At 38.8% G+C, this 13,107-nt stretch overlaps 1 protein-coding gene across 1 annotated transcript in view; it reads left to right on the forward strand.

Annotated features, from left to right (window-relative positions):
• The window catches only part of LOC139734194 (active breakpoint cluster region-related protein-like), a 126,737-nt gene that overhangs the window by 70,971 nt on the left and 42,659 nt on the right, over positions 1-13,107 (forward strand). The window contains exons 6-7 of the mRNA XM_071644999.1: positions 816-868; positions 10,580-10,705. Of these exons, the coding sequence (XP_071501100.1) occupies positions 816-868; positions 10,580-10,705 (179 nt within the window). The remainder of the gene's footprint in view (positions 1-815; positions 869-10,579; positions 10,706-13,107) is intronic.

Here is a 13,107-nt window from a genome sequence, read left to right on the forward strand (position 1 = left end):
TTAGCTGTGCGTGCGAATATGTGCGCGCGCGTACGCGTCCGTCCAATTTTTTCAATTTTTCAAAAAATGCTCCAAATGGTCTGAAACGTGTGCAAAAAAAATTTGAGCTCGATTTGAGCATACAAATATTTCAACGCGCGCGTACGCGCGCGTTTTGAGATAAAAATGAATTTTGAGAATATAAGTAGAATTCGCTTGACTTGAAATATATGTGACGTAAATTTCATTGAAATATTCCATTCCATTAATGAGATATGCATGAAAATGTGTTTTCATATAATGACGTCATAGTGACGTCACGGTCGACTGATCACTATGATTTTACTTGCGCTGTTGTCTTTGCGACATGATACATATATGGTATAAGTTTGACATTGAGAGGCAATGTACTTTCTGAGCTAACCTCTGCACAACTTTTGAGGAGAAATAAAGAAAGAAACAAAGAAAGAAGAAAGATTCAGTACAGATACAGAAGGTGATCCGAGAGGATACTCGGATCACCTAACTAATGAAATACAAATAACGTCGAACATGTAATAAACTATTCTAGTATAAGCGTTGCATGCGAATGTATCTTCAAATTTTTGAATACGTTGGGCATTCGTTGGCTGCAGGCAGGCTTTAGTATGACAGGGCCAACACTAAAGTGCATTTTAATACAAGTAGCAACGAGAGCAGATACTCTGGGAGTAATGATGAAAGATTCTGGGAACTTGAAAAATAGATATGTTTGCATTCTTCCACAGTTTCAAATGGGCCCTGTTTCTTTGAGGGAGAGTGGTGCTCATATTTTCTGTTTTCATTTTCCATTTCAGCCATGCTGTACAGTCCTCTACAAGGGATCACCAAGCTCACCATGGTGCTCAATGTAAGTACAACGGGATGCTCGTCTCTTCATTAAATTGCCTTCTTGTCTTTGCCTGCCAGTTTGGTCGGGTTAAATTTTATTTCATTTTCTTTGTACGGATCAAAGGGGGGGGGGGGGAGGGACCCTCTTTAGAGTCCCCTGGTCATCTAGCTGAGGTCGGCATATGTTTCCTTGGAAACCAGTAGGTGGGCCTTTCACCTCAGGAGAGGTGGCAGTTTCTTGTTCGCGCATTTGCGTGCTCTGCCACAACCTGGGCAAGTCACGGAAACTGGCCCCAGATTGATAAAACTGTGTGTGGTTTATCAAACCTGTGTATGATCCAAGTTTCAAGGTCGAAGGTTTACATTGTATGCCAAGTGATCTCCATACCATTCAGACACACTTGTAAGTTGATCCATGGGCATACTGCCTTGTATGAAGAGCTGATCATTGGATAATAGATCAAGTTACTAAGGTCACTTTACTCTTCATCATTTATACCAATTCTCTCTTTATTTTTGTGATTTTCTTTTTGTTGGGGGAGGGGGGGGGGGAGGGGATGAACAGGAAGGGAAGATATTAGTTCCGTGTTGCAAGTTGTCTCAATTTCCATCAAATTCCACAAGAAATTATAGCATGTACCGTTATCAAAACACCAACATTCATTTCAAAGAAAGAAATCACACAACAAAACCCCTTCCCCACGAGGATACATGGAAAGTTAACATGGCAAACGAAACAGTAGCCACAGTCACACTGGCAAAAGATCATGGAGCACGATCCTAAAGATCTCAAAGTTTTGCCAGTGTGACTGCAAACTTCTCACGAAACTTCCCACTCAAACTAGGGATATTTGAACTCTTGCAACGGAAACTTCGCGATGTTTGTCACATGACCAGTCCACCACCTGCATATCGGGCGGTGCCTCGATGGTAAACACCTGTGTGCATTGTTACATCACAATCGTTAGCTGTCAGATGGCGCACTCTCTCCTCTTTTTTTGTACGCATGCACCAGTGACCAAAACTCCTCGATCCAAATATTGAGAAGTTTGGCTGCCAGTGTGAACAGACGGAAAAAGATCGGAAAGACTTTGCAATCTTTTGCCAGTCTGACTGCGGCGAATGGGAATTGAGTACAAAGAGAAGAAAAGCCCTGGTTAGACAAAAGTGGTCATTGCATAACTGTGATGTGGAAGGGTTTTTGTGAACTAAAAAAAAAACACCATGAAAAATAAACTTGTATGTTGTACAATGAATGTGGCAATGTAACCATGAATATGGATGGTTGAATACAGTCACCAAACAATCTGTCTTTTTTCAAACCTCAGTGAGGTTAATGCGAGCCAACCTGCGACAAAAAGTTCACCAATGTTTGCCAGAAAAAAGGAAAAAACAGAAACCTGTATCTCCAAATTCTGCACGTATACAGAAAATTTGTTACAGTTTACAGACCAGTACCATGTGTGTATAAACTTTATTGGCAGTTCTTTGTCTGAACTACCCTGAAATGAACCACCAACGTTGTACTTGTACTTGACCTAAATAAGAGTAAAAAAAAATATGCACTGTTGCTAACGAGGGGAAACCATTCATAATGCCCTGAAATTGAAACTGCCATAAAGCCCACAAGATCGTTGGGCACTTAGCATGTCAGAACATCATGAAGCAGCCACTTGTGGCGGCTCGGTTTCACAGGATAGGGAAGTTGTTGGAAAACCCCAAACCAAATACGTGTTGCTTCCCCAATCCACATGCAGAACTCAAAACTTCAAGCTGTTGTTTCTCTGCAAGACAGAACCGTGTTAATGAAGGAAACCGATCTAAAAGAAACAAAAGCAATATCCTGTCCCTCAGTTACAGTAAAAGAAAACTGTGGTAAAATATGTCCTTCAATTTCATTGATATGTTCAGGATCATTGGTAGTGCTTTGCATGTAGAAATGACTGGTGCATGATTATGTCATTTTCCGTCCAGGAGCTCTTCCATTTAGAAGGGATTTACCCCAAACAGAGTAGAACTTTCTCCCCAAAGGTTTTATTGACTAGAAATGAAACCATCAATCAAAATGAAACATAGATTCTATTGTAGAGTCAAATATTTTAGCACAAATCAGACAGTATAGGAATGTGACTGAGGCTTCTTGTACTGTATCTGTACTTCACTTTGTGTGAAACTCTTGTTCCTGCTGCATTACATCCAAATTATACTCAGTGTATTGTTGTGTTCTTACATCCCTTACCTTCGAATCTCCACTGCCCCCTCCAAAGAAATAATAAAATGAATAAAATTAAAACAGACATGTCACATCAAATGTCCAGCTGGAAGGCCTTGTGAATTTATTTCAGTCTTGTGATGGTGTGAAATGATCTGTGTTTCATGTGACATCGAGTCAAGAGGCAAAGCATATGGCAAGCCAAATGGGCAATTACAGATTTCACAGTTCTGCTCTGTGCAGCAGAGAGGTGCGCACCAGATCAAAGTCATTGACTTTTTGTTTTCTGTGGCTCCTGTACATTTTTTGTCGCCCCCTCCCCAGTCATAATTTCCCCCCATCGTTCAATGCCATGCAGCTGCGTTTGAGCGTGACTCACTTTCGTTCTCCCCGCCATAAAGTTTGATAATTGATGAAGGTGTTACTTCATGGTGTAGGCTCGTTGCCAGACCCTTCTCTGGTGGCACGCTGTGTTTGACCAGCTGCCAGACGGCAAACTTTGTGCCATTAAGGGGGTCACTAGACATTGCATTTTATTCAGTGTTTCCCTGGTCCGGTCTGGGCGCAGGTTTGCAGAAGAGTTTTTGCATCTCTGAGGTACATCGGTAAACCCCCCTGGCAAACCGTCCCAATTTTCCACTAAGTTTCAATCCATAGATCTAGCATTGGTAATAGCGCAGTTCATAACTCATTCTAAGTTTATTCTTGTTTACCATTGAGGAAAAAAAAAATCCATCACCTCTCATATCTGCGTCTGTCAGAGCATCAGTATCTTTCAGCAAGTTGTAGATGTTTTTTTTTTCTTTTGCTCAAAGTGTATGCATATAATGATATGATCGTTAATTAGTATTTCATTTGGGGATGTGCAAGTACATCGTACTATACTGTTTGGTAATTCATCTCATGTCTTGAAGAATATAGTACTCAAAGAATTACATGCAGTGAGAATTTGACCTATAACTGACCTTCTTTTTCTAAAGCTGGGAGACTGACCTGTGACAATTTTTTGGGAAAAGCAGACAATAAATGTAGAAGGCTGTGACCCTTTCACTGCCAGTCTTGCATGAAGTGAGCATTTCCTGTGTTATACCTCAAAATAGTTGATATAGTCAGGTGATTGTGATGTGAATGGCATTGTATTCTTCTTGTACAGTATTTCAAATTCAAGAAATATAAATGCTCTCCGAATCTATAGTATTGCCTCCCCCTCCATCATAAAGAAGTTGGTAGTTTGTTGTTTTGAGAAACCATCTTTATAATTACCTACCTCTCCAATATACCAGCTTATGAAAGGAATCTAACTTTCAGGATTGCAAAAGGGACACACAAACTTTAAATGGCTTGGAGGATGTCATTTAATAAGACCAACTGACTTTCGGTAATACCATTGCTGCATGTTCATTTTTTTCACTTTGGATTTTAATTCATAGCTCTCTGTCTTCCTACACTGACGAAGGTCTTCACTTGGAAACATCTTTCTCTGAAGAATATTTATGTAAACCTCACTTCTTTTGTCTCTTTGTTTCAATTTCTTTCCCATTTTTTTTTTTTTTTTGGGGGGGGGGGGGGTGATGGGAGACTCCCAAAAGGTTTATAAGATGAGCATAAGGGCAATCACCTTCAGAGAGAATAAGGATGTGGGATAGAGAGATAGAAAGAAGAGATGGAGAAAGGAAAGTGAAGAGGGTGGAGCCATACGATTCTCATGCTTAAAGGTAGACATAGTCAACCACGCAACAGACAGGCAATTTCTATTTTCACACTGGCCTGTAAATGAATTAAATTTTGCGGGGTGATGCATTGGTGTCACTGAATCTGAGGTGCTGAGTAGATCTTCTGAGTCAGATGTCGCTAAAATTGTCTTTGCTACTACAAAGAGGGAGGTGTCCGCCAAAAGTCCGGGATGATATCACACCGATGATGTCACGCCTATTTGCAATTTGTGCGTGTGTGTTGGAGGGTCAATTGCCTTTAGATTGATTGATCAATCTATATTGTCTATAATAGACTGATCTTCTAGGGGTAGAGGTTTGTCAATGGTAAGTATGAAAAGGTGGAATCTTCCATTGATTTAGAGGGAGGGAAGTTTTTTGTTTATTTGTTTTGTTTCAATATAATCAACAGTGTGCTGTGCTAAAAAGTGTTAAATTTGTTTATGTTACATATCATATATAGGTGTGACGAAGGAATGACTGCTCACACACGTTGCAGTATGTTCACTAATAGCCTTTAATAGTCTGCGAGCAGTCATTCCTATAAATAGAATAATGCAGCACCCACAACGTACGAGGCTGAGCCCACTTCACCTTATATATATATATATAGCAAAAGTAACAATCCATTTGGAATCTTAAGCCCTTTTTACACTTGTGTTTCTTAACCCCGTACTTTCTCTGACCCAGGACTATCGTTAGTCCCGCACCAATTTCTTCAGCTTTTTACACTCGCCAATTAGTCCCGTACTAAGCTCTTGTCTGAGGCTAAGGAGAAAATTGACCTTTTTACACTCGTATTTCTTAGTCCGTTACTTTCCAAATCACATGAATATTCATGATTACGCTATGTACTGTACACCTACACGCACGCACCGGCAGCACTTGATTACCTCGTTTCTGATTGGTCAGTGGGGGTCGGACTTCATCTCCGTCGCTTAGCCCAGGATTATTTTTTCGTTCTGTTTATACTCACTTGCTTGGCACCGCAATTGCGGTGCTAACCCTGCAATTTTGCAGGGCCAGATAGTATGGGATTATCGGTGGGGCTAGCCCACTTTGGCAAAAACGAGTGTAAACAGAAAGTGGGCTAAGGATAGTCCCGTACCAACGGTGGGGCTAAGGCCCCCCCCTCCCCCCCCCCCCCCCCCTTAGCCCCACCGTTGGTACGGGACTAAGCAAAAATTTACAAGTGTGAAAAGCCCTTTAGTTGCCAAATTGGGCCATCAAAAGATAAATCTGATAGTCCGACACCAATTTTTAGTGGCCCTGGGCCACTGCCCTGTTTATTTAGATAATATACAATATGTATACATGAGATGTAGAATCATTTATAGTGTTTGAAAACGCACTTAGATTATGAAGTGTTATTTCTTTGAGTGCACTTGAGTTCAAAGGTGTCAATACATTTGTTCTAATAATTTTGAGTGGAATAGGCTTTAAACCCATTGAAGACTAATCCCGTGTATTCTCAGGCTGGGGTGAATGGGAAATGCATGTTATAGCAAAGTCAGTTCATTTTTTTTTCTTGATTGCTTCCTCTCCTCAAGAATTATATATATTTTTTCTGTTCAGTAATACTTTTAAAGGGATCGTACAGTTTTGGTTGAGACCTAATTCCAGGTTTCTAACATTTTTTTTTTTGTGTGTGAGATAATGAGAAACTTCTTATAAAATATGAAAGAGCATGTAATTCTATGAGGAATTCAACATTTATTTGATGAAAATTGGTTTTGAAATGGCTGACATATAAAAAAAAGAGCGATTTCAATAAAGTGTGGGACCCACACTTTATTACGATCGCTTTGTTTTTCTTTGTTTTTGGATGTCTCAGTCATTTCAAACCCGATTTTCATCAAATAAATTTTGAATTCCTCTTAAAATGGTATGCTCTGTACTATATCATAATTGCTTTCTTGGTATCTTGCAAAAAGTTTAAAGCTAAATTCTCATCTCCACCAATACTGTACCATCCCTTTAACGTATGTAACATGTTCCTGTTGTGTGTAGTTAATCAATTACTGTAGTTCATAGATAGCCTGGGAGATCAACCAAAAAGAAATTTGGTGTTGATTCGTATGGACGCTGTCCTCATTCATTTGGTGGTGATTATTACAAAAGGGGTGTCTGGAAGGCAGACTATTAAACCCTGAACAGTATGAATAAATGCATTTTATGACAGGGAAACATCTGGTTCATGTAGTTTTTAAAAAGAAATAGAATCTAAAGAAAGACCACACAGTCACTACAAAGTCTGTGGGACACTTTAACAATAGCGACATGTCTCTTCCCCCCCTCCGGCCAAAACAGTCTACAGCAGCAGTGTGCTACAGTAACTACTCAGAGCTCACTGTGTACTCCGAACTCTCCAAGCATGGATTCTAAAAATCTCTTGTGGATTGTGATGCCCTTGTCCCCTCAAAAGAGAACACTTATTTAGTGAGCAGCATGGCAGGACACCGAAGCTCCTTTTTTACCCCCCCCCCCTTTTTTTTAAATGAATGAATCCATGCATGACCAAAGAAAAAAAAAAGAAAAAAAAAAGGTGTGAAGATATTTTGCCACTGGAGAGCTGTCTAAATGTAGCAAGCATTGAGCTGTGTGCTGGACAATGTGGAAGACTGAAATATACATTGTCTACACCAAATGATCAGAGCAAGCAAGCCTTTGATACACATCTTCATGTGCCTAACAGACAGGGAATGAGACTGATGAGATATTTTCGTGCACACATTTCATGCCCATTCCATGCTCTACAAAACTGTGCAAATGTTGTACTCTTGCAATGCAAAGTAGTTCATGTCTTTGCCAGAGTTACTATTTGCCAGAGCACAATATTGTTTACAAATTTAAAAAGCTGTTGATAGCTGGTACAGCATTGTCATTTGTATTTGGTGACAATACGTGTAGGTGAAAAAGAATTGTATAGTTTAGGCTGACATGGGGCTTCAGGTTTCCAACATTCTGTGAGATAATCAGAAACCTCTTTATCATGAAATATAAAAGAGCATACAATTCCTTGAGGAATTTAAAGTTTGTTTATGGATATTGGTTTTGGAATTGCTGAGATATCCATAAACAGGAGGTCATACGATGGTAATTTCATAAGTGGTCTCTAATTATTGCACGAAACATTAAGAGTTGAATGCGAATCTCAACCGAAATTATACCATCCCTTTAAAGGGCCTGTACAGTACTGGTTGAGGTGGGGATTCATGTTTTTTTACATTCCTAAGTGAGATAATGAGAAACCTCTTATGAAATATGAAAGAGCATGTAATTTTAAGAAGGATTCAATGTTTATTTGATGAAAATTGGTTTTCAAATGGCTGAGATATCAAAAAAAGTGCTAATAATAAAAGGCGACATGCCACAACTTTATTAGGATCTCTTTGATTCACTTTGTTTTTGGATATCTCAGCCATTTCAAAACCGATTTTCATCAAATAAACTTTTAATACCCCCTTAGAATTGCATGCTCTTTGACATCTTATAGAGTGCTTTCTGAATATCTCGCAAAACGTTAAATGCTAAATCCTCACCTCAACCAGAACTGTACACACCCTTTAAGAGTTGAATTCGAACCTCAACCGAAATCATACCATCCCTTTAAAATCTGAATACCCCATCCCAACCAAAACTATAACTATGGTAGTTCAGAGATGCTGTACTTCCCCAAAGAGCTACCATGAGACACACCTTGATAGAAGTAAAAGTTTATGTATTATCTCCACATAGTTTCTCAGTGTAAGCAAGATACACCAAGTCACGATTTTCACTGAAAATTTCAATGCTTTCAATTTGGATTTGTTTTTGTTTTGTTATTTGAATGTGATCTCTTTCTAAACTTGCGTGCATTGCCGTGACTGTTTGCGTTTTCAGTTTTAAGTGGTCAGCCTTATCTGTTTATTCATTTATTTGTTATTTTTTAATTTGTTGTCGAAACCTGTGAAGAGGGGAAATCTATAGTTTTGATTTTGCCATAGTACATTTCCTCTTGTGTCGGTCCATGCTCCTTGTCGCCCTGTAGTCAGCTGATACTGGCTTCTGTTTCTCTGCGAGGTTAGAAACCGTAGCGGGTGTAAACATTTCACAGAGGTTGAATGCACTCTTTTTCTTCCTTGGCTTGCGATTCATTGCATTGAGCGTTACTGATTTGCACGGTAGCGTCATATTTACTTTCGAGCTGTGTGAAATTTTTGGTAATCCCTGGGATAGCAGCAGCAGCAACAACAAAAACAAAGCAGTGGAGACAATTACTAATTAAAGGGATCGTATAGTTTTGGTTGAGACCTAATTTCAGGTTTCTAACATTTTTTGGTGAGATAATGAGAAACCTCTTATGAAATATAAAATATGAAAGAGCATGTAATTCCATGAGGAATTCGACGTTTATTTGATGAAAATTGGTTTTGAAATGGCTGAGATATTCGAATTAGAGCGATTCTAATAAAGTGTGGGACCCACACTTTTTTACGATCGCTTTGTTTTACTTTGTTTTTGGATGTTTCAGTCATTCAAAACCCGATTTTCATCAAATAAACTTTGAATTCGTCTTAGAATCGTATGCTCTGTACTATTTCATAAGTGTTTTCTTGGTATCTCGCAAAAAGTTAATGAGCCCATTTCTCATCTCCACCAATACTGTACCATCCCTTTAAAACCAAAACCAAGCAAGGGCCAAGGAACTTTGCTTTGATGGGCTCAACCATTGGAATGGACATTTATGCAAGTAGTGTCCAAGACAGCAAAATTAGCTGTGCAACCCCAAAGTATGGAAATGGCACTTCACAATCCAGGCCCACATATTCATTTATTATGTGTTTGTTCTTTTGCAAGCAGTGATCTATAGAAAGTGTTTTGATTGTAATGCTTGATAGACAGGAAATATACTGCGGAAATTAGGAGTAGTGTCATATTGTAGTACTTATTAGAGATAAAGTTATATATACCATGAAATATTTGTAAAGTTAGTCACCACTCCTTTGAAGTTTATTCAAGTGTGTACTCTTTCTCTATTAAATGATATGCAGTCAAGATATCAAGAGAATTCCACAAAATTTCATTCTTTTTATGGAAAGTGTGCATTTCCTCAACTTGTGACTGACATATGTCAAGGGTAATATTATTCCCCTGCCTTCTGTAAGAGGTACATGTGTATAGAAAGCTCTTTCATTATGCTAGTAAAGTGAAGATGTGTGGAATCCTCTTTATATTTTCTTTATATCACTGCCATGCAATGACATCACAAACTGTTGGAGTCCTCCCATCCAGCAATGGTGTGCTGAAACTTTAAACTTTCATAACTTTTGAACTGATTGTTCAATACTCCTCAAACTTTACTGATGCTTACTACAAACACTGCTACATTCACTCTACCACAAAAATAATTTGGGTTTCGTTCTCCTTTTGTACTTCATTCATTAAAGTGACTTTTCTTTTAATACATGAATGAAATCTTATCTCATTCATGTCGTTGTCTAGTTGATTGTTTGATTGTATGTATTCAGTTTCCCCTGGAAAGGAAGTATATACCTGCCTACTGATAAAGCTACCCTGTTCAAATAAAACTGAATAAACAAATAAATATCAAATATATATATATTTTTTTTCAGTTGAAGAACACATATATGCATTCTTTTCCTCTCTTTGATTCAGTTTATTTTGAAGTTGATTTAGTTTATTAGTGAGTTTATGACTAGATTCATAAATATCACTTTGAATGTCAAAGTTGAATTATACTCTGATACATTTTTCTCTCTCTCTGTCCTTCACTCTTGCTTTCCCCAACCTCAATGTTGTGCAGGATTTGCTGAAGCACACACCAGAACATCATGAGGACCACAGCATCTTTAGCCAGGTGCTGGAGAAGACCAAGAGATTCTTTAAGCAGGTGGATGAGGCTACCAGAGAGATTCACAGCACTAAGCAGGTAAACCACAATCATTCATTCATTCATTCATTCATTCATTCATTCATTCATTCATTCATTCATTCATTCATTCATTCATTCATTCATTCATTTCCCCTTCTTTCCTTCCTTTTGTCCCTCATCTTTCCCTTCTACTTTCTTTTCCTCTTCTCCATCTTTCTTTTTTTATCCCTTCTTTCTGTCCTTTCATTCTTGTCTGCTTCCTCTGCTACATTAAAGGGATGGTACAGTATTGGTGGAGATGAGAATTGGGCTTTTAACTTTTTTGCGAGATACCAAGAAAACACTTATGAAATAGTACAGAGCATACCATTTTAAGAGGAATTCAAATTTACTTGATGAAAATCGAGTTTGGAATGGCTGAAACATCCAAAAACAAGGTAAAACAAAGCAATCGTAATAAAGGGTGGGTCCCACATTTTATTAGGATCGCACTGTTTTGGATATCTCAGCCATTTCAAAACCAATTTTCATCAAATAAATGTTGAATTCCTCATGGAATTACCTGCTTTTTCATATTTCATAAGAGGTTTCTTATTATCTTACCAAAAAATGTTAGAAACCTGGAGTTAGGTCTCAACCAAAACTATACGATCCCTTTAATTTTTCATTTCCTCATTATCTCCTCCTTCTTCTTTTTTCTCTTTTTTTTCTATGTTTTCTTCTTCTTCTTGCCCTTATCTTCTCTTCTTTGTCTTTTTCCTCTATTCCTCTTCTACTTTGCTATTCTTTCTCATTTCAATTCATTTCTCATATTCATTCTGTCCACCTTGTTTCAGTTTTTGCCATTCATGTGTGACATGTATCCCTGGCTATCTCTACTTTCAGTGCCAGAAACCCTCCAATTTTTGTGCATATGATGTATCTCTCTCTCTCTTTCTTTTTCCTCCCCATCTCCCCTTTCTCTATCTCCCCTTGCTTCTTTCTTTATAATCTCCTCTTTGTGGGTTTGCTCCTTTACACATGTTGGTCCTTCTGCGTGCTGTAGCAGTTGTATTATGGGTTCATCACCATGGCAACATCATTACTAGTCTTTGCCGTCTTCTTTACCATTCTCCCTCCATTTGTCCCCTTTCTTCACACTAGTCATTCTCTTCCTCTTGCACTCACTCCCATCTCTCCCATACATCATGTTTCCTCCAAACTACTATGCCCCATCCTCCTTCTTTTTTGATCATCACTGTACAATATTTTCTTGTGCTGGGAATGTTCACTGAGCCCAAATGGTAGTGCTGGTGGTGGTGGTGATGGGTACAATGATGTTTTTCAAAGAGATGGGTAACCACCAATGGTAGTAGGGCATGGTGCCGTTGTCGGGCGGGGCCGGGTCAACCGCGTCAATGGACCAACATCCCGTGGATGGATGTGTAATCCATCACAGTTGCTCCCCGTCTGTTGTGGTCTCTCTCAGTGATATAGTGTAACGTTGTTTATCTCGTAGACAGACGAGAACTTCCATCTGCCGTTTCCTGCTTCCTGAAGTTCATTTCAACAGCAGGGCCAGAGGAGAGAAATGGACCCGACAGAAATCCTCTCTTGCCAGAGAGCAGTATATGTATACAGTGGTACTAGACATGAAAACACAAGCCCTATTATGCTGTATAGCGTACATGGTCCAACACAAAAACACATGCCTGTACTATATTCGTGTACATGCACACACCCTATGTTGAATCCATGGGGTCTGATTGCATAAATGTAGTTCTAGAATGAATGTCTACTTCTCTGGTACCAAAAAAAAAAAATGTATATATAAATAACATATATATATATATATATATATATATATATATATATATATATATATATATATATATATATATATACTGCATCCAGGAAAAGTGCAGCATTTCTGAGATTACTTGATCGAGTTATTGTGAAAGGGGTAACAGTGTAAGAGTGTCACGTGTCAAGTAGACAGTGTCAAGTAGACTTGTAACATCTGCTTGTATTCAGATTCTACCCATCCCTGCCAGTACCCAGTAAGTATAATAAAAGCCCATGGTTTCTTTTATTTTGACTTCTCACACTTGCCAGCAAGTAACCTCAAGCAAGCTTGCCTACATTAGGACTGTAGACTCCTAATGCAATGTTTGTTAGCAAACCTCACAACACACATCTAACAACCATGAGCTGTAATACTCCCCTTCCTTCTTTCCACTCCCCTCCCCCCCCCCCCTCCATCACATGAGTGGCATGATTGAATAATGACGCCCAATTCAAGTTATCAAATGTGTTTTGATAAACTGTAAGCCACTAGACTTGATGTACTTGAGCTGTCACCGGAGGGGGTGTGCCTGGCAGCGAAATGAACACAATTACTTCCCCATACCAGGCAAATTTCAGCAAATTACTGGACCCAGTATACGTGTGCAGTAGCTTCTTGGGAAAGGGCTTTTGGA

This window comes from Diadema antillarum, unplaced genomic scaffold (genome assembly GCF_040938485.1).
Source record: "Diadema antillarum isolate AM-2024a unplaced genomic scaffold, OU_Dant_1.0 seq00000512_RagTag, whole genome shotgun sequence".
NCBI lineage: Eukaryota > Metazoa > Echinodermata > Echinoidea > Diadematoida > Diadematidae > Diadema > Diadema antillarum.